The sequence below is a fragment of the Hippopotamus amphibius genome, chromosome 10, assembly GCF_030028045.1.
Source record: "Hippopotamus amphibius kiboko isolate mHipAmp2 chromosome 10, mHipAmp2.hap2, whole genome shotgun sequence".
Lineage (NCBI taxonomy): Eukaryota > Metazoa > Chordata > Mammalia > Artiodactyla > Hippopotamidae > Hippopotamus > Hippopotamus amphibius.
In genome coordinates this window covers 13,215,536-13,235,670 of record NC_080195.1, presented here as the reverse complement: position 1 = coordinate 13,235,670, position 20,135 = coordinate 13,215,536, and the positions used below count along the sequence as shown (strand labels likewise).

Genomic DNA, 20,135 nt, shown 5'->3' with positions numbered 1-20,135 from the left:
TACTAAGAGTCTACAGCAGCATAGTATGAGGTGAGGTGAAGAGAGACAGCTTAACCCGTTTCAGTTTGAAAACCAGAACTTTAAGCCCTGTAGGTATTCACATGGTACACAGTATAACATCTGACATTTAGAAACTTGGCCACTGAGTTATAAATGACTCATGCTAGAAAATAAGATTTATGGTCTTGTGATTTTAATCCATTTGGCAATTAATAAGAATTCAGTAAAATAGAGAACATGCATTAAGTGGTCTTTATTGACACTTCACATTAAGTTATTCACTATCCGGTCCTCAGTTAATAATATAAGTGTGATAAGTTATTTTCTATTTGCTGTGGGAATTTAAATGTAAAATAAATACAAAATACACTTGTGGTTTAATGAATACTCAATGAAGCTTTTTTTTTTCTGAGGTATTCCTTTCAATCTGGTTTCATCCCAGATCTTTCTTTTTACTTCCCCTAGGAAGAGTCTATTAAACCACACAATGGATCTGGAAGCAGTGAACTTGAGTTTTAATTACATTAGACATATTTTTTGATCTCGTCATACAATACCAATACAAAAGCACCGCCCATGCCTCTCAATACATTGGACCAGGCACCTTTGAAGAAAGCCTTGGGTCCTTCGTCTTTCGCAATCTTCCTCCAGCAGTCCACTGTCCCGGAGTACATAATGTCCGCTGCGGAAACAAGTGTTGGTAAGGGCTCCATAACTCTGGAGGAAAGAGACTTTTCCTCCCAAAGACACCTGCACACATGGTTACCGGTATTATAAAAGGAAGGTCGCTGTGAGCCTTACACCCAGTTCTATGCACATTCAAAGGGAGGGCCCCTCTCCTTGCATAACCGCTAGGCGGGGTCTCTGGTGATTCCTGTTTCAACTCAACTCAAGACCAAGTGAAGAACTGGGGTGATAAACCAGCTAATTCACAGAAGTCAAATGGTGAAACAGGAAGGGAGCAGGGTGGAGGGGAAGTATTAACCTGGGTGGTCCTCTTTGTTATGGATAAGAAACCTGAGGCCTAATCTCCGATGCTACTGCCTAAGGTTAAAATAAGAGATGCAATTATTAGGTTGAATCATATGAAACTGCTAACATTCGATGTTTTTTTACTATAAAAATGGCAATTTCATATGTTTCAACCTGTAGAAGCCAAAACTTTTCCTATTGCAACAGATTGCTTCAGGCCATCTCTCCCCCAGCTAAGTCTTCCTCCCCGGTAATACTTGTAATAACTAGATAAATGAAGAAGTATTTTTAAATAAACTAGCTGATTTCTTCAATTCTTTCCCCTTGATTCTGCACCCAGGCTCTAAGGGAAAAGGGCCTAAGGCCTCTGTGATGATAGATACCTAGTTAAGTTCACTTCTAAATATCCCATTTTGGGTGTTCCTGTCATTTCTTTGATAAAAATAAAAAATCTTTTCTTTAAAGGAACAGTTGAGAATGTTGCGGAGGATTCATTATAATCTTTCTTTCCAAAATTCTTGTCACAACTTTAACAACTTAGAATAATGCAGGCTGTGAAAAGCACTGACTAGTACTCTCTTTGAGCATAAAAATTAGATTCTGATCGGTCTCAGGCTTACCCCCTTTCCGGCCAGACTGCATCATCATCCTACGGCGGACAGTGTCAAAGGGGTAGGACACCAGCCCTGCGACCGCCGTCACAGTCTGGGCAATCATCCAGCTCACGATAATGTGCACATTCTTGGGGTCAGGCAGCATCCCTGTGGGCAGAGCCAAGAAGCCAAATAGCCGTGACGTGATCCCTCCAGGCAGCTAAGCAAAAAGTAGGTGGGGATGGAGAACACCCACCACACCTCCAATTCCACGCCCCACCCTTCCAGAAGAGCCCGCCCCTCGTAGGGTGTTTCAGGAGTAACCAGGCAGCCAACAAAAGTTGGTGGCACCCTCCCTGAATCTGCAAAGCCAGAGCTGTGCACAGGGCACACTGAAGTGGCTCCAAGTTAAACTTGGGAACTGATAGAGGGAGCTGGGCTTCCCCTTTGCCCGTCCTCTCTGAGTAACTCAAGGCCAGTTTATTTCAGTAGAGGACAAGCAGAATCCCCCAGCTACTGATCCACATCTCACCACCTCCTCACTGAGAAGCCTCAGAGACGAGGGAAAAGTGAGATTAACAGAGTCCTTTATGAGTTAGAGATCCCTCGGGATCCTCTCTGCACACACCCTCCTCCTCCTCCCTGCCCTGCACCCCCTGATGCCCTTCTCTCACCCTTGGCCGTATCATAGACTCCAAAGTAGGCGGCTCTGTAGATAATGATGCCCTGGACAGAGACGTTGAAACCCTGGTAGAGACCCCTCAGGCCATCAGACTTGAAGATCTTGGTGAGACAGTTGCCCAGACCAGTGAACTCACGCTGCTCAACACTCTTGCCCACATCGGCAGCCAACCTGGTCCTAGCAAAGTCCAGCGGGTAGACAAAGCAGAGGGAGGTGGCCCCAGCTGCCCCGCCGGAAGCCAGGTTACCGGCAAAGTAGCGCCAGAATTGCTTATGCCGGTCCACGCCCCCCAGGAAGATCTGCTTGTACTTGTCCTTGAAGGCGAAGTTGAGAGCTTGGGTGGGGAAGTAACGGATCACGTTGGCCAGGTTACCCCTCCAGAAGGAAAGAACGCCCTGCTCCTTGGGGATTCTCACCACACAATCAATGATCCCTTTGTACTGCTTCTCAGCACTGATCTGTTTGCTGGCATGCTGGACCTGTGGTGGGGACGGGGGAGGGGGAGGAGGGCAGTGGAGGACAGGGAGGGCAGAGAGAAGGAAAGAGGACAGGAGAACAAGAAGGTTTGCACTTCCTTGATTTCCTTGTTTAACAAGTATGGGGAAATCAAGTGAATACTGAGTAAATGTTAAGTGTTAGCTACTTGGATAAGCCCCCCAAACCCAATTTTGCCTCAATTATCAGGGCATTTAAGAGAAAAGGTTCTGCCCCAAATGAACAAGATGATTCGGTTACATAAAGGCAGTTATTTTTTTGTGCCAGAACTATACTAGGGGCTTACTGGGAGATAGAAATGATTAAAGATCCCTGCCCCAATGGACACCTGCTCTGATTTGACAGACCAGACGGGCAGGAGATGAGGATTCTTCAGTCTCTCTCTAGTCTCCCAGGAGACCAGGATCTCTGAGTAGTAGATGTTCTAACAGGAGAAGAAATCCACTAGGCACCCAAGCGTGAAATTTTTCAAGCAGATTTTCCAAGTAATCAATTATTGAGGGCTTTGTTGCTGTGGGCAGTTTGTTGAGATTTTTCTTGTTATTGATCATTTTGACTCCCGAATTGAGAATGCCCAATTCCACATGGAGGGGCTCTTGCCTTTTGGGCAAGTGGGGGGGATAAAAAAAAGGATAGATGGGATGATGAGCACAAGCCATTCAGAGATCAGGCTGCGGAGGAAAAGATTTGGGGAAAAGATGAGTAAGGCGATCTGGGTTTATTCTGAAAATTGTTTCTTAGTCTCTCAAAACCTATTTCTTTATGTGCAAAATGGGGGAAATAATACTTATCTTACAGAGGTCATAGAAAGATGAATGAATAATAGATATGTCAGCCTATAACACAGGGCATGGGACACCATGATCATCTCGAGTAATAATTATTTTGATGTTTTTATTGTAAAAGGCGGATGCAGGTAAGAGGGAACAAGCGTCTTTGTACATCAAGAGGTGAGGCCAACCCAAGAGGCCTGAGTGCCCGCGCTGTCCCCCGGAGCAGGATCGAGCTGGCTGCAACCTACTCCGGGTGGGTTTCCATATATAGACAGCCGCACGCGGGGCGCCACCCGACACCAGGAATCCGCCACTGACGCTGGACCTGTCTCTGCGCAGAGGGCACCTTCCCCTTCGCGCAGGCCGCGCGCCGGGCCCGGCCTAGCGCGGATTTTCGGCGGCCCCGCGCCGCGCTCCCCCTCTGCCCGCGCGCTGCTCGCCCGACCCCGCGCGCCCTGCTCGCTGCGCCCGCGCCCGCGCCGTCCTCACCTGCAGCAGCAGTTTGACCCTCTCGATGGGGGCGACAGCGGTCTTGGAGATGGCAGCGGCGACGCCGCCGGCCAGAAAGTCCTTCAGGAAGCTCCAAGCCTGGTCACTCATGGTGACAGCCGGGCGCACACCGCCTCCGCGAGCCGCGCTCTCGCTCTCTCCGCCCCGCCAGGCGCCAGGCACTGCCTCCCCGGCTCCGTCCCTGCGCAACGCGAAGGGGCCGCTCCCCTCGCCCCACAGCCCGCCTTATATGCCCCGCCCAGCCTCTCGCGAGAGGAGGAGGGTCCCCGGGGCAGCGCGCGCCCCGCGCATTGGCTGGGCAGGTGCGCGGACCCCCCCCCCCCCCCACTCCGGCCGGCCCCCTCCTCTGCAGAGGGCAAAGGGGGAGAAGGCGCTTCCGGGAGGCAGGGGTGGGCTGGGGGCTGTGCCTTTACTTGGGACGTTTAAAGGGCAAATTCATGTTATCTGTCCCGCGAGCAGTGGGAACACCGTGTCTCCGCAGCATGTGGGCCGCTGTATTTATAGCACAAGGAGACTTAGGCCGGGGCCGACCTGGACACGGACGCAGGACCCGCGGCCTCCAGCCCGTCTCGCTTTAGCCTCGGGCCTGCGCGCGACCCGCCCCGGGCCAAGGCATGAAATGCTTTTTTTTTTTCTTCCTTGTGACCGTGTCCCTCACCAGAGCTCTCTGCCTGGATGTGGGCCTCTAAAGAGTTGCGTGCTCTCACAAATAAATTAAGATCCGCCAAAATAAATACACTGACGTCACTTGATGCTGTGTTTGCTTCATCTAATCTGGCAACCTGCTGAATCCCCTCTTCTCTCCATTCAATCTTTTAATCATTCATTCAGCTATCAAATGTTTCTGTGCCGGGGACTCAGCGCCACCAGGACAGGCCGAGTGCAGGGGGCCACTAGTGAATACTCATTTTAGCAAGGGGTGTGTGTGTGTGTGTGTGTGTGTGTGTGGTTTTTCTGTTGGGTCAGCCTGTAAGCCTGTGTGTGTGTGTGTGTGTGTGTGTGTGTGTGTGTGTGTGTGTGTGTGTGGTTTTTCTGTTCGGTCAGCGTGTAAGCCCGTGATATATAGCCCCTGATAACTAAGAACAAGGACCTTGTAGGATACATGGTACCATTTTTTTTGTTGTTTGTTTGTTTGTTTTAAATCCCTTAAGGGCTTAATGTTCCACTCTGCTCTCAATGGAATCTCAGCACGTATTCTGGGCAGAATGTTCTCAGGCATCTGGCTGCTTCCTGAGGGTCAGTGCTGTTACCCTTCCTATCGGAGTAGCTGGGTGACTGGGGACGTTAAATGAAAGAAGGTTGAATCCTTGACTGTATTTGCCTCTCTTTAACAGACATCTGGGGTTGGGGAGATATATGCTATCTAGTCCTAGGAATTGATTGCAATTAGCTTTTTTTGTTTTGTTTTTTAAGAAAATGTATTACTATGAGCTTTGATTTTTCTTAACTTTATCTTCAGACAGTTCATATAATCATACAGGTTTTCAAATACAGCTGTTCCTTCCCCCAAGAATGATTGATCTAAACTCTTTCACTATGCAGTTCTCTTGCCATGTTTGTTAATGTTCCTTTGTACACTGGACAAAGTTTATTCATTTTTTTCACAAGCTTGCTGATGAGTGCAGACAGACATCATATTAGGCACTGACTAAGCTTCAGCTTTGTGTCACCCTGGGTTTGGAGGCTTCAGTAGAGCAGAGGTCACTTAGTTGGGTTCCAGGACCACAAAGGGTATGCGTTTATCTGAGGTTGGAGCAGGCTAGAGTTCAGAAATCCAGGTGAGCTGTATGAAAGCTAGCGAGTGCAAATTTACCAAGGTCAGAGCAGGCAGAAAGTCAAGAATTCAGCATAAACAGAAAAGTCATTTATGTATTCATTCAAAAAACACTTGAGCACTTACTGAGTACCAGGAATTAAGTTTGTCTCTGTGGATTCAATGTAAGTAAGATATGGCTCAGTCCCCAAGAACCCCTCAAATATGTCCACAACTGAAATAAGTTCAGCCATGGATGTATTTGTCATTTGTTCAGATATATCCAGCTTCGCATATAGATTTCTATGGACCAACATAACGCACATATTAGCCATTTTTAATTATAATAGTGTACTGAATTCCATCCTGTGAATATTGAGCAGTTGCGTAAACTGTTTGCCTTTCAATTGTTCATTAGAGATATTTCTTATTTTTATTATGAAAAGTAATGCTGCTATATAGATACTTCTGCACAAATTTTATTTTCCCCTATAAGTGTTTTCCTTCTCATGTATCACCAAAATTGAATAAATAGATTGAACATTTAAGTTTTTTAGCTTCTGCTACAGATTGAGAAATTGCTCTTCATAAAAACTGTATGATATCACTTTTACGTGGAATATAAAAAAACACAACAAACTAGTGAATATAACAAAAAAGAAACAGACTCACAGATATAGAGAACAAACTAGTGGTTCCCAGTGGGGAGAGGGAAGGGGAGGGGGCAATATAGGGGTAGGGGAGTAAGAGGTACAAACTATTAGGTATAAAATAAGCTACAGGGATATACTGTACAAGACAGAGAATATAGCCAATATTTTACAATAACTGTTTATGGAGTATAACCTTCAAAAACTATGAATCACTATATTGTACACCTGAAACATATAACATTGTACATCAACTATAATTCAATTTTTAAAAAATGCTGCTTGTAAAAAAAGGAAAAAAAAAGAGGAAGAAGAAGAAATGTGGAGTCCACCAGCTATGTAAATAGGCTCATTTCCCACAGATTTTCTGCCAATAGTGGCTTTAAAAAAAAAGGATCTTTTTGTTACTTGTGACATTTTATGAGTTCTAATTTGCACCTCTTTAATTGCTATGAGCATGTACATATTCCACATGATTCACCTCAATTTGTTAGCATTTGTCTTTTTTTTTAATTAATTAATTAATTAATTTTATTGGCTGTGTTGGGTCTTCATTGCTGCACACGGGCTTTCTCTAGCTGTGGTGAGCGGGGGCTACTCTTCATTGTGGTGCGCGGGCTTGTCATTGTGGTGGCCTCTCTTGTTGCAGGGCATGGGCTCTAGGCGTGTGGGCTTCAGTAGTTGCGGCACATGGGCTCAATAGTTGTGGCTCACGGGCTCTAGAGCGCAGGCTCAATAGTTGTGGCACCTGGGCTTAGTTGCTCCACAGCATGTGGTATCTTCCTGGGGCAGGGATCGAACCAGTGTCCCCTGCATTGGCAGGCGGATTCTTACCCACTGTGCCACCTAGGAAGTCCCAGCGTTTGTCTTTTGTGTAAACTTAATCTTCCTTGACGACTTATGGTATGAAAACAGACTATTTATCTATATTTACAACTATTCTTTATATGTTTGGGACAATAAATTCATATTGAGTATTTTTCATTTTTTTAAATATTTATTTTATTACATTGTTCTAACCGTGTTATTTATTTAAATAGGAACAGATCCAGAATATGATGATATACTTCATGTTCTGGTGTAAATGTATCTCTTTTGTAGTTATACTAGTCTATTTGCCCTAATACATAATTAGTCTATCTTCTTCTACTTCTTTTTATAGCTATTTAAAAAGAATATAACACTACATTTTATATTATAAGATGATATGATCCAACTTCATTTTTCTCCATACCATTCTTGGGTAAGCCAACACTAATTCTTTTTTTTTTTTTTTTTTTTGGCTGCTTTGGGTCTTTGTTGCTGGGTCTTCATTGCTAAGTTTTCATTGCTGTGCACAGGCTTTCTCTAGTTGTGGTGAGTGGGGGCTACTCTTCACTGCAGTGTGCAGGCTTCTTAGTGCAGTGGCTTCTCTTATTGCAGAGCATGGGCTCTAGGCACGTGGGTTTCAGTAGTCTCAGCATGCGAGCTCAGTAGTTGTGGCTCGTGGACTCTAGAGCAGAGGCTCAGTAGTTGTGGTGCACAGGCTTAGTTGCTCCGTGGCATGTGGCATTTTCCCAGACCAGGGCTTGAACCCGTGTCCCCTGCATTGGAAGGTGGGTTCTTAACCACTGCGCCACCAGGGAAGTCCTGAGCCAACACTAATTCTTAAATTATATATTTTTTTCTCTCCATTATTTGTCTTATATTGCTAATTCTAGTTTGTCATATAAGTGCTTATAACAGCTTTACTTTAGGAAACCATCATACTATTCACTTATTTATTGGATGATCAGTCTTTAAAAAATAACAACTTAATATGTGATTCCACAACCACTTAAAACACAAAATGTTGGGAATTCCCTGGCAGTTCAGTGGTTAGAACTCGGTGCTTTCACTGCTGGAGCCCAGGTTCTATGCCTGGTTGGGGAACTAAGATACCACAAGCTGAGTGGCATGGCCAAAAAAAAAAAGTTTTGTCTGTCTATATGCCTGGATTTACTTTTACTGTCAAGTTGTTCAATTCTTTAAATATCACAAGAAGATTTTTTTAAACAGACATTTTAAGTTAAATTAAATATTAACATATTAATTCAGGGAGTTTTATCATCTTTGTTACACAATTTTACTGGTCAGACTTTTTAGTATTTTCTAAGTGGAAGATATCCTGTTTCTCCTTGCCTTCTGTCCAATTATCCTGTCACATCAGGGGAGCTATAGCTGGAATTCTTGACAAAAGGTTTTCCATGGACATCTGTACACTGTCCTCTCCCTCCATGGGCTTTCTCAGAAAGGAGAGGCCTCAGATGACCCCAGGACCATGAGCTGTCTGTGATCACAAGATCTGGGTATCACTTACACAGGCAGGGGAGAGAATGGCGCCCAGTAGAACATGCGTCTGCCTGCCAATCCCAGTACTCGGTGGTTTTCTGCCAGCCTGAGAATGAACAAGGCATCCAAGATAAGAGAGAAAACTTTGCTTTCAAATGTGGCATGGTATCCTGGAGACTGGGGTGGGGTGGGGGACGGCTATGCATAAATGAGAGTAGGGTGTTGAGCGAGTCTTTTGGATTTTAGTGGCAGCTTTTAAAGAGTTAGTCTCTTTTACCAAATTGGGACTAGAGAATGGGAGCTGCTTAAGAGAAAAAGGCACAAGAAATAAAGAAAAACACTTAAGGACTTGCTGATGGTGGGGCTGATGCACTGTCTCTGTGTTGGTTTATCTCTAAAACTGCTAGGAATTAGAACACACTATTACTATTTGTTCAAGTGGTAAACTCCACCCTTAAGCAAAAAGAAATGCACCTGAAAATTTACTTTTTGATCATATAAGACCACACATGAATTGCTGAATTTCAATCAAAGGTATTTAGTAGACTCATTCATATTCATGCATTGGTGCAAAAGACCAAATAAAATAAATGCAATATTTCTCCACACTTCTTGCGCAGGGTAGTTTAATTAATTAGAACAATACCTTAATTAACAAATTCTTTATAAGAAAGTGTCTTAATAGTAAAGTCCTTATTAAACTGCACATACACATCACATGCCTTCAGAAATCATGGGTATTCATGCAAAACACTCCAAATACCAGCTCCTACTTAGCTCATGCCAAGTAAATTATGCAACTACAAAACGAGTCTTTTTTTTTAACCCATTTGTTCATTGTAGAAACCGCTTACCCTTTAGTGATCAACTCCCTTGGGTATCCAGTCTTCTCCTAATTTTATCCATCAAAATAGAAGTTACCTGAACCATTTACACACCATTCATTCATTCTTTTGTTCCACTGTTATCTTTCAACAAGCATTATTGGATGCCTACTCTAGACACCAAACACTGTCGGGCATTGGTGATACAAAAATCAGAACGGTAAGATTGCTGCCCTGGAGAAGCTCACATGGCAGAAACAGACATACTTGTGCTGCCTATAAGGCTCTTGCGATGTCATGGGACAAGGCTCAAAGTAGGGCTTCCAGGTGTATGATTTTTAACGTGCTACCCCAGTCAAAACGTGTATTTTTAACATTGTAGAAATGCTTAAGACAAAAAAATTTTGTTAGAAGGATCTTAGGCATTATCACTTAAAGGAGGTGATTTCTGGGGCAGAGGATCCCCTGAATCATAAGAAAGATGGTGAGAGAATTTCTTCTTCCAGAGCCCTTCCTACTTGGAGAAATTGGCTCAGTGGTTGCTGGAGGCGGGAGCCTTTGTGCTTTCAGCTCCTGCAGCCTGTCCCCCACTGACCAAGGTGGACACCCCCTTCCTAAAGAGATCTATAACCTCTTTCCCCACCCCCATCTTAGTACCCCCTCTTTACTTTATCCACAACCCCGGTAAGCATTTTCAGTCATCTATAGTGCAGTCAAGCTTATTTTTATGGCTGTGTAATAATGTCTTCCGACCATAATCATCCACCCTTCATGTTTCACTGACTTCTGGTTTCACTGAATTACAGCCTCTATGAATAAAGCCATTACTCACCTGGAGTTGACTTGATTGGTTTTCTAAGTACATTTTGAGATGGCTTCCCCAGTATTTAGTGTTTCCTTAACCTAAAAATTTTTTAAACACTTGCTTTCTTTCTGTTATTATTTAAATCAATGTTTAATAAACAGTATCCGAGAGACCATTTTTGCTCATCTGTGCTGTTGAATAACAATATGTTGTTATCTTAATATAGGAAGTATTTTCCCCTGTATGCTTGCTTTTACCACATGACCCTTTCCTTTTTCAGTCAGCTAGACATTTTGTGTCATTGCGTCAGAAAAATAAAACATTCATAAAGCAAAGAAAATAGAGAGTCTATTCTTGGCATTCAAATTTCCAAAGGAAGAGAAAGAGTTCTCATCTACACAGGAGATTTGGTAGAATACCTGAGGGAAAGCAGAACTTCCTGTCCAGCCCACCCTTCGAAAGATTACATCAAGTTTTCCCAAACCGGGGGAGAAAGGAAGAGAGAGAGAAAGCGAGGAGTGATATGTTCCTTTGGGTCTTGAGAAGACGGGACCTTGTACTTTGCCTCCAGGGGATGCAGGGAGAAGCTGGGGAGACATGGCTGGGTGGTGTTTTAGGACACAGGTCAGAGACAGCCTTGAAGAGCTCACCCAGTGTGAAAGGGAGCGGGAGAACAAATCCAGACGCCTGCAGGTTAGCCTGCTCTGTGAAGGACCCTAGAAAACCCCATTACATTCCTCCTGCCCCGGTGTGGTGTGGGAACAGCAGAATGACATTGTGTAACCAAGGATACCAAAGTCAGCTGAGGGCAAGCCAGACCTCAAGAGCCTCGTCGCTGGAAATGAGGCAAGTGTCAGGCATGACCTTGACGGGGCAATGCCTGCAGACCAGAAGGGAATAAGGAAGGACCTGGCAGCCGATGTCAGCACAGGGAGATCTAGACCACATGCTCTTCCTCCCAGCCTTAGTGCTACAGACATCCCTGGAATGTAGATGGAATCCACTGGAAAGCAAAGCGGTGGAAAGAAAAAGGGACCCAAACTGTTGCCACCACTTGGCAGAATTGAGCCTCTTCATAGAAATTAAATTGCTTTGCACAGCTGAGTTTGTGGGGCAATTTTCGTACTTGCTAAAGTATATTCTTAGTTTTAAAAAACAATACACTAAGGGCATATCATAATTTTGGAAACCACTGTTGCGGATTCCATCAAGCACATTTCTTTAAGAAGGAGATGCAGACTTAATGGGGTGGACAGGGGTGGGGTGGTGGGGTGGAGAATGTTGGGGGAGGGAGGACCTTCAGGGAAAGTTACTCTATAAATCTCTATGAAACTTCAGCTAACACATTTCTATAAAATGGCTAAGCTAAAAAGTACAGTAACTGACTCTTTTAACATACAAGCTCCATAATATGTTAAACATAAGAGTTGTTCAATAAATATTTGTTAAATGAGTAGGGAAGTGCTTCCTAGGTGGCACAGTGGTTAAGAATCCACCTGCCGGGAATGTAAGTTGGTACAGCCACTATGGAAAACAGTTTGGAGGGTCCTTAAAAAACTAAAAAGAGAAATACCATGTGATCCAGTAATCCCACTCCTGGGCATATACTCAGAGAAAACCATAATCCAAAAAGAAACATATACCATAATGTTCATTGCAGCACTATTTACAATAGCCAGGACATGGAAGCAAGCTAAATGCCCATCAACAGATGAATGGATAAAGAAGGTGTGGTACATATATACAATGGAATATTACTCAGCCATAAAAAGGAATGAAATGGAGCTATATGTAATGAGGTGGATAGACCTAGAGTCTGTCATACAGAGCGAAGTAAGCCAGAAAGAGAAAAAGAAATACTGTATGCTAACTCATATATATGGAATCTAAAAAAAAAAAAAAAAAAAAAGTCCTGATGAACCCAGTGACAGGGCAAGAATAAGGATGCAGATGAAGAGAATGGACTGGAGGACACAGGGTTGGGGGGCAGGGGGTGAAGGGGAAGCTGGGACAAAGTGAGAGAGTAGCATAGACATATACACTACCAACTGTCAAATAGATAGCTAGTGGGAAGTTGCTGTATAACAAAGGGAGATCAACTCGATGATGCGTGATGCCTTAGAGGGCCAGGACAGGGAGAGTGGGAGGGAATCGCAGGAGGGAGGGCATATGGGGATACATGTATAAATACAGCTGATCCACTTTGGCATACCTCAAAAACTGGTACAAGAGTGTAAAGCAATTATATTCCAATAAAGAGCTTAAAAAAAAGAAAAGAATCCACCTGCCAATGCAGGGGACACGGGTTCAAGCCCTGCTCCAGGAAGATCCCACATGCTTCAGAGCAACTAAGCCTGTGTGCCACAACTATTGAGCCTGCACTTTAGAGCCCATGAGCCACAACTGTTGAGCCTGTGTGCCATAACTACTGAAGCCCACGTGCCTAGAGCCTGTGCTCTGCAACAAGAGAAGCTGTGGCAATGAGGAGCCCGCGTACCACAACGAAGAGTAGCCCCCGCTCACTGCAACTAATGAAAGCCCGTGTGCAGCAACGAAGACCCAACACAGCCAATAAATAAATTTAAAAAATAAACAAATGAGTAGGGAAATACCATGCTTCAATTTCTAGTGCACTAGTTTTTTATTTTTACAATGAACCTGTATGATATTTTATTTATTTTTATTGAAGTACAGTTGATTTACAATGTTGTATTAATTTCTGCTGTACAGCTTCAATTATATATCTATATCTATATAGATATAGATATATTCCTTTTTATATCATTCTCCATTATGGTTTATCACAGGATATTGAATATAGTTCCCTGTGCTATATAGTGGGACCTTGTTTTTATCCATTTTATGTATAATATTTGCATACCCTAACCCCAAACTTTCAATCCATTCATCCCGCATCTCCCCTTCCTCTTGGCAGCCACAACTCTGTTCTCTATGTCTACGAGTCTGTTTCTGTTTTGTAGATAAGTTCATTTGTGTCTTTAGGTTCCACATATAAGTGATATCATTTGGTATTTGTCTTTCTCTTTCTGTCTAGTGTACTAGTTCCTAAATTTTTCAATAATGGAGAATCTGAAACCCACCCTACCTTTTGTGGAGCACTATGAAATGCAGGTGTATGGAATTTCATGTCATAAAGTAGGAGTAAATATACTAGTGGAAAGATGATTGTCTATAATATGTCTGCTATGCAAAGTCATAGCCACTTCAGTGGTGGATTTGTCAATTTCTCTTGTAGTGCTGTCACATTTTCCTTTGTATGTTGTAAGGCTTTGTTCTTAAAGGCATACAAATTTTGAATTGTTATACCTTCTTGGTGAATTTAACTTTTATCATTGTTTTAGTCCTCTTTGTCCGTAATGATATTTGTGCCCTAAATTCTTTATCCCCTAAATGAACAGAGAAATATCTGCTTTTCTTTGGTTTGTATTTTCCTAGTTTATCTTTTTCCTACTCCCTTACTTTCAACCTTTCTCTATGTTTGAGGTATGTTTTCTGTAAACTTTAATATATTTTTTTCCCCTTTTAAAAAAAGTCCAAGTGGATGCTCTTACTCTTTTAGCTGGATAGTTTGGACCCTTCTCCTTTTGTTGTGACCACTGGTATTTTTAAAATTTTATTTTGAAATAATTATAGATTCAAAGGGAGCTGCAGAGGAATCACTGCACATATTTATTTCTGCCATTTTATTTTATAGTTTCTATTTGTCCTCCTTGTTCATGTCCTTGAAATCTACAATTTGCATCACCTATTTACCATGAATATCCTATATCAACCATTATATATGTTTCTGAGGTACATATTAAAGTGCTAAAAACACGGTAATGGTTATAAATTATTTTATGCAGCTACTGTTTTGCCAGATTCTGAGAATGCCAAGCTCCCTCTCTTGGTATATTTAGGCACTGAGTACCTCTCTGGTGTGATGCCAATTTATTCGCTGCTGCAGAAAACACTAAAGTCAAATTAATTAGGAACTGACACAGCAGTCAAATATGTGTAGCTTGCCGCGGATAAGATGCGCTCTGGAAGAGCTGTTTGAATTTCATAACATTATTCAATGTGGCCACTAGGGGGAGATCACACATAGCTATTACACCATGTATCAGTCTGTGAGGGATGCCATAACAAAATATCAATACCACAGAGTGGGAGGCTTAGACAGTACATGAATTTTCTCGCAATTCTAGAGCGCACACGTCGGAAATCAATATGTCAGGAGGTTTGGTTTCTTCTGACGCATCTCTCTTTGGCTTGCAGATGGCTGTGTTCTGGTCACATCAGCTTCTCTGTGACGGGGTTATTCTGTGTGTGTGTTCCAATCTCTTCACATAAGGACACCAGTCACGGGATTCGGGTCTACCCCAGTGACCCTATTTTAACTTAATTGTGTCTTTGAAGTCTCTATCTCCAAATATGATCACCATCTGAGAGACCGGGAGTTAGGGCTTCGACCTATGAATTTTGGAAGAACACAGTTCAGGCCATAAGACAACCGCTAAGAGTGAAAAGACAAACCCAAAATCATAAAAAAAAAAAAAAAAAAAAAAAGACTTGATTCTAATTGAGAAAACGGATGAGGACTTGAACAGAAACAGACTTCGCTAAAGGGATTACATTCACAGTTTAGTAAGCACGTGATAAGGCGTTTGACAGCGTTACTCACGGGGAAATGCAAATGTGGTTGAATCATATGACACTGCTCTTTCCGTAAGTCAGTTTTCAGCTGTTTCATATGATTCAACCTAAAGAAAACGCCACAGTGGGAAGCCGCCACACATCCCGGAAGGCTAAAATTTAAAAAGACTGCCACATGCTGGCAAGAATGTAGAACAACTGGAATCCTCATACGCTGCCTGCAGGAATGGAAAACGATGCAGTCACCTTGGAAAACGCTTTGAGCGCAGCCGCTAACGCCACGCATGCGCCGACGCCATGGTCCGCCATTGCGCTGAGGGGCAACACAAAACAGCAAAGCGTCGTAGGGAAGTGCCCGTAGCATGGCCTGGTAGAGAGAGCTGTTTAACCATCCTAACCTTCTCCGTCCGAGAGGCTGCGTAGAGAGGGACACAGTAAGCCCCCAGAATCTGTTTTGAGAAAGCGGAGACAGCTAGGGCGGCGGTAGGAAGCGTTTCTGAGCAGCACCTCGGTCCACGTTGGCTGACGGACCCAGACAGCAGCGGCGTGATTTGCTTACCATAGAAAGAACGGAGCTACCTTTACACTAACTCCTTTCTTGCAGTTACCCTCTCTTGCTCGGCTTTTTTTCTGGAGTTCAGACAACCCCCATATCCCTGCGTTGGGAGGATTCTCAGGCGCGGTCCCCTATCCAGGCCGCCAACCCCGAGGCGCAGGGGCGCGCCCAGGTCCCGGAGCCGGGAGGCCCGGGCTGGCTCCTGCTCTGCTCTCCGCTCCCCGGTGCTTCCGGGGGGAACTCGGGTGGGGGGGCGGGGGGGCGACAGACACTCAGCCCGGGCTGCCCAGGAGTCGGCCTTCTGCGCGTATCCTTTCTCTCCGCCCCTGCAGGGCACTGCCCGCGGCGTCTGGAGAGGTCCTGCGGGAGGGGATGCTGGGGGCGGGGCGCGTTGCCTTGGCAACTCGCACCCAGCGGGGACCAGAGCCCTGGGCGCCGAGCCCAGCGCCTCTCAGCTCCTCCGGAACAGGAGAGTGCACTCCGGGGGACGAGCAGCCGAGCTGCGCGGCTGCCGGGACGCGGCCAGGGTGGGAACTAGGGGCACGGCGGGTGCCGAAGAGAGGCTGGAAGGAAGCCGGGTGGGATCTGCGCCCCCTGCGTTTTTGGTGTCTATCAGCCCAAGCAGCCCAGCGCGCGCGGATTCTCTGACTCGGGGAGCCCGGGTCAGCCTGGAGCGCGGCCCCCGGCCCTGACCCTGCGCAACCATCGTCCCGGAGAGACGGTGTCCGGAGAGCCCTACTGGGGCCCCAGCCCTCCCCGGGCGGACGCCCAGTGGCCCCGGCCCTCAGGTGTGGGCGTGCGACATCCCGGGGTCATCGCCGCTGAGCTTCCGCGGCCCCGTGTGCCTGGGGCTCGTCCTGCATCCATGAGACACCGAAACACTGGCATCACGCACTCGCTAAATCCTGTTCCCGACCGGCCCCTCACCCGTCCCCAGAGGCTGCTCTATTCGTGTTTCGAGTCTACCACCCTGCAGGACACCGGTTTCCCCCAAACTTAGCCATGATTTTGTGTTGCGCACCGTACTTAAGCCCTTACAGCCATCATCGCGTTTAATTCTTTCAGCAAAACCCAGGTAGGCGATATTACCCCTATTTTAAGAGTAAGTCGCTCGAGGCTGGGAAGAGGCCATTGCCCTGTACCACCTCTCCAGGCCTGGGCAGAAGTTGTGAAGCACCTCCAGCCGTGGCCTGCTCTCAGCATCCACAAGAGTACAGCTTTTGGAAGCCCCGCCATTCATCCTCAGGGTGAATTTCGTTGAATTCAGCAATTGGGATCAAGCAGAAACCTGTCTTTGTAGGTGGCCCTCTCCTTACCCTGCAAGAGGGGACTGGAAACAATCTATTTAAGCTCCTTTCAAACCAGAGATGCAATGCATCATTGATCTACAGCATTACAATTTATTGACATATAATAACCAACTTTTAATAGCACTATCATTGTAAAGATCTCTCCCTTACTTTTTTTTTCTTTTTCTTTTTTTCTTTCTTTCTTTTTATTTTTTTTGGCTGCAGCTCAGCATGTGGGATCTTAGTTCCCTGACCAGAGGTAGAACTGGCGCCGCTCACAGTGGAAGCATGGGGTCGTAACCGCTGGAGCGCCAGGAAAGCCCTCTCACGTCATAATCACAAATTGCTCCATGAAGCAAGTGATTATCTTTGTTTTGCATGGATGTAAACTGAAGTCCAGAGAGGGTCAGCAGTTTTGCTCAAGGTCACGCACCTATAAAGCAGTTGGTTCCTTATTTAATGCCCCCCCATACCTGTAGTAATATAGATATTCCTATAAAGTATCACACATTTCAGCCATCACAATGTACACAAATGCTATTCCACCTATTATACATGTGATTTTTTCAGGTGCAGAAGTAAAAGAAATTCAGGACTTAGAAAACAGGAGATTTTGTTGTAATGAAGTATTTTTCTTTTGCGTAATTTGAAATATCCGTCAAAATATTTCATAGTTCCATTATAAAAGTGATGGATATAATTTAGAGGCAATGGCTCATCAAAACCTAACTACCAAGTGACACTTTTGAAATCAGTTCCAGAAACAATTCTTTCTGGATTTCTGGAACAATGACATATGTATAGGTCGAACTATATGAAAATGATGCTGATTGACTGATTGTGACCTACAAAACCATAATCTCATATGGCTTAATTTACTGCGATATTAGTTATTTTAGTTTACAGTCTTGGCCAGTTTGGGCCTGCAGCTTTGTTCCTTTTGGGGGGTGGGAAAATCACTCCGACTGGGCTAAAAATACTTTTGTGAAAGGAGCCCTGGGTAATATAAGAAGCCTTTTCCTTCTGTGCCTTTCCTTTCCAAGAGCTTCATGTGACTGTCATCTTAGCAGGGAGCTCATGTTGGTTACACACAGTCACAGGCACGTGCTGCCCGCACAGAGGTCATACTCAGTACTTGCCACATTGATAGAACTGTCTTCCAGATGGAGTTTGTGTACATATTTTATAATCCGAACTGTCAAAATAAATTTTGCAGGATAAATTTACCTTTCGTTTTTCTCTCCAAGCAAAGAAGTGAAAGTTAAGAAAATGACTTACTGGCGCAGTCCCACAGGGGTGTTACTGATGCTTTAGCTGCCGAAGTATAAAAATGCCCTTCTGCTTCTCAGGATACAGGTTAGTATTTGAATTCTGTCTCCACCCTCATGGTAGCCTGGGACCTTGAAGAAATTACTTAAATTTGTTGCATTTCAGTTTCCTTACCTGTAACATCTGAGAAACTGTCATGATTGAGGTGTCATGATGAGCACCTGTCATGATTGGGGGTGTGTGTGTGTGTGTGTGTGATGAATGTCTGTGAAATGCAGGCTCTGGTTAAAGGTCAACTCCCTCCTTCCTCTTCCCTTCCATGTCTCTCTGACATATGTGGCGAATACCCCCGATATCTTACTCAATGTGTGTGTAGTCCGTCTGTGAGTGAAAACCTCAGCGGTTAGTAAGAAGTGCTTTCATAACACAAATAAGATAGGACAAGTATTATCTTTATTTTTCTGATGGGGAAACTGGGAACAGATATGGTAAATAATTTGCATAAGGATAAAAAAGAAAAATATATAAAACGCTAATATTATTCAGAATTGCAGGAATAGTAACAGATGCACCAAATATTTATTACCAGTTCAGTAACACAGTATCTAGTAGATTCTGTAAACCAGATACAAACAATGTGCCTATATTTGTACAGTTAACTACTTTAGATGCCTTGTGGTTAAGATGTTTCAACCATGTTCTAAATGACTGACTAATAGGAGGCAGAACAAACCTGAAGTTTAGTGTTTCATTGTTACTCAACCATGGAAAAAGCAATAGGGAAACGGGAGAAGGGAACTAATATTTCGGTCGAGCACTTAGACTATATACCAGAACATGTGCCAAGTTACACGTCATATCTTTTAAATTTTAAAAATCTGTGAGGAATGCATCTTCATTTTACAGATGACAAAGCTGAGGCTTAGAGAAGCTAAATAACTTGCCCCAAATCATTCAGTCAATAAGAAGTAGAATTAGACTCAAATTCATATCCCAGCACTCCTAGACATTGTTGGAGAAAGTACCAATTTATAGACTTTTGGAAGGAAATGTTTTCAGAGGCTTAAATATTCATTCTCTCTGACTCATTCTACTAATGTAAAGTTATCCTAAGAAAACAGTTTGAAATACAGAGAACAGCTTATTGAATAAAATTCTTCATTACAGAATTATTCATAATAGGCAGAACTTGAACTTAGTAACCAATGCTGGGGAAATGGCTAAGGAAACAGTAAACTGTGGAGCTTCCACATGATGGAATATTACACCACTGGTAAAATAATCCTTCCCCCAAAGTTTGTAAAACCATGAGAAAAAAGTTCATGTAATAAGTTTAGGTGAAAAGAACAAGATGTTAAGATATATTTTTATATATGTATTTATATGTATATATACATATTTTAATATATTTATATGCTTAATATGTTATATTAATCATAATAATGAATTAATGATAGTTATTGATAATTATAATAATATTTTACATAATAATCTCAACCATTAAAAATACGCACAGAAAAAGAACAGGAATGCTAAACACCAAAATGTCAGCAGCAATTATCTTTGGGCAATGAAATTACATTTATTACTTTTCTTATTTTAATTTTTTATTAAAATTAGTCTTATTAAAATGAATTTTTTAAAGCCCTTTATTGGAATATAATTGTTTTACACTGTTGTGCCGGGTTTTGCTGCACAACAAAGTGAATCAGCTGTGTTTATACATATATCCCCATATCCCCTCCCTCCTGTGACTCCCTCCCGCTCTCCCTACCCTACCCCTCTAAGTCATTGCCCATCATCGAGTTGATCTCCCTGTTTTATGTATGAGGTTTCTACTAGCTATCTGTTTTACATTTGGTAGTGTATATACGTCAGTGCTGCTCTCTTGCTTCATCCCAGCTTCCCCTTCACCCCCCACCCCGTGTCCTCAAGTCCATTCTCTACATCTGCATCTTTATTCTTGCCCTGTCCCTGGGTTCATCAGTACCAATTTTT

General features: G+C 43.7%; 2 protein-coding genes across 2 annotated transcripts; one reads left to right on the top strand and one right to left on the bottom strand.

The window, feature by feature from the left end:
- Nucleotides 1-171: 171 nt before the first annotated feature.
- Nucleotides 172-4,249, bottom strand: SLC25A4 (solute carrier family 25 member 4). The gene is made up of 4 exons (XM_057697768.1): nucleotides 4,005-4,249; nucleotides 2,240-2,726; nucleotides 1,593-1,733; nucleotides 172-682 (listed from the first exon to the last, which is right to left on the bottom strand). Exons 1-4 carry the CDS (start codon nucleotides 4,113-4,115, stop codon nucleotides 525-527), a joined length of 897 nt encoding a protein of 298 aa, XP_057553751.1. The 5' UTR covers nucleotides 4,116-4,249; the 3' UTR covers nucleotides 172-524.
- Nucleotides 4,114-18,224, top strand: LOC130829802 (uncharacterized). The gene is made up of 4 exons (XM_057696393.1): nucleotides 4,114-4,327; nucleotides 15,248-15,366; nucleotides 15,588-16,826; nucleotides 18,121-18,224. The coding sequence occupies exons 1-3, from the start codon at nucleotides 4,114-4,116 to the stop codon at nucleotides 16,269-16,271; spliced, it is 1,017 nt and encodes a 338-aa protein (XP_057552376.1). The 3' UTR covers nucleotides 16,272-16,826; nucleotides 18,121-18,224.
- Nucleotides 18,225-20,135: the final 1,911 nt, after the last annotated feature.

Coding starts and splice junctions, on each gene's coding strand:
- LOC130829802 (XM_057696393.1), top strand. CDS start 4,114: ATGGTGACAGCCGGGCGCACACCGCCTCCGCGAGCCGCGCTCTCGCTC. Junction 4,328..15,247: donor CCCGCGCATTGGCTGGGCAG/GTGCGCGGACCC, acceptor CGCTGCCTGCAG/GAATGGAAAACGATGCAGTC. Junction 15,367..15,587: donor ACACAAAACAGCAAAGCGTC/GTAGGGAAGTGC, acceptor TGCTTACCATAG/AAAGAACGGAGCTACCTTTA.
- SLC25A4 (XM_057697768.1), bottom strand. CDS start 4,115: ATGAGTGACCAGGCTTGGAGCTTCCTGAAGGACTTTCTGGCCGGCGGC. Junction 1,734..2,239: donor AGTCTATGATACGGCCAAGG/GTGAGAGAAGGG, acceptor CTCTGCCCACAG/GGATGCTGCCTGACCCCAAG. Junction 683..1,592: donor GCAGTCTGGCCGGAAAGGGG/GTAAGCCTGAGA, acceptor TTGTTTCCGCAG/CGGACATTATGTACTCCGGG.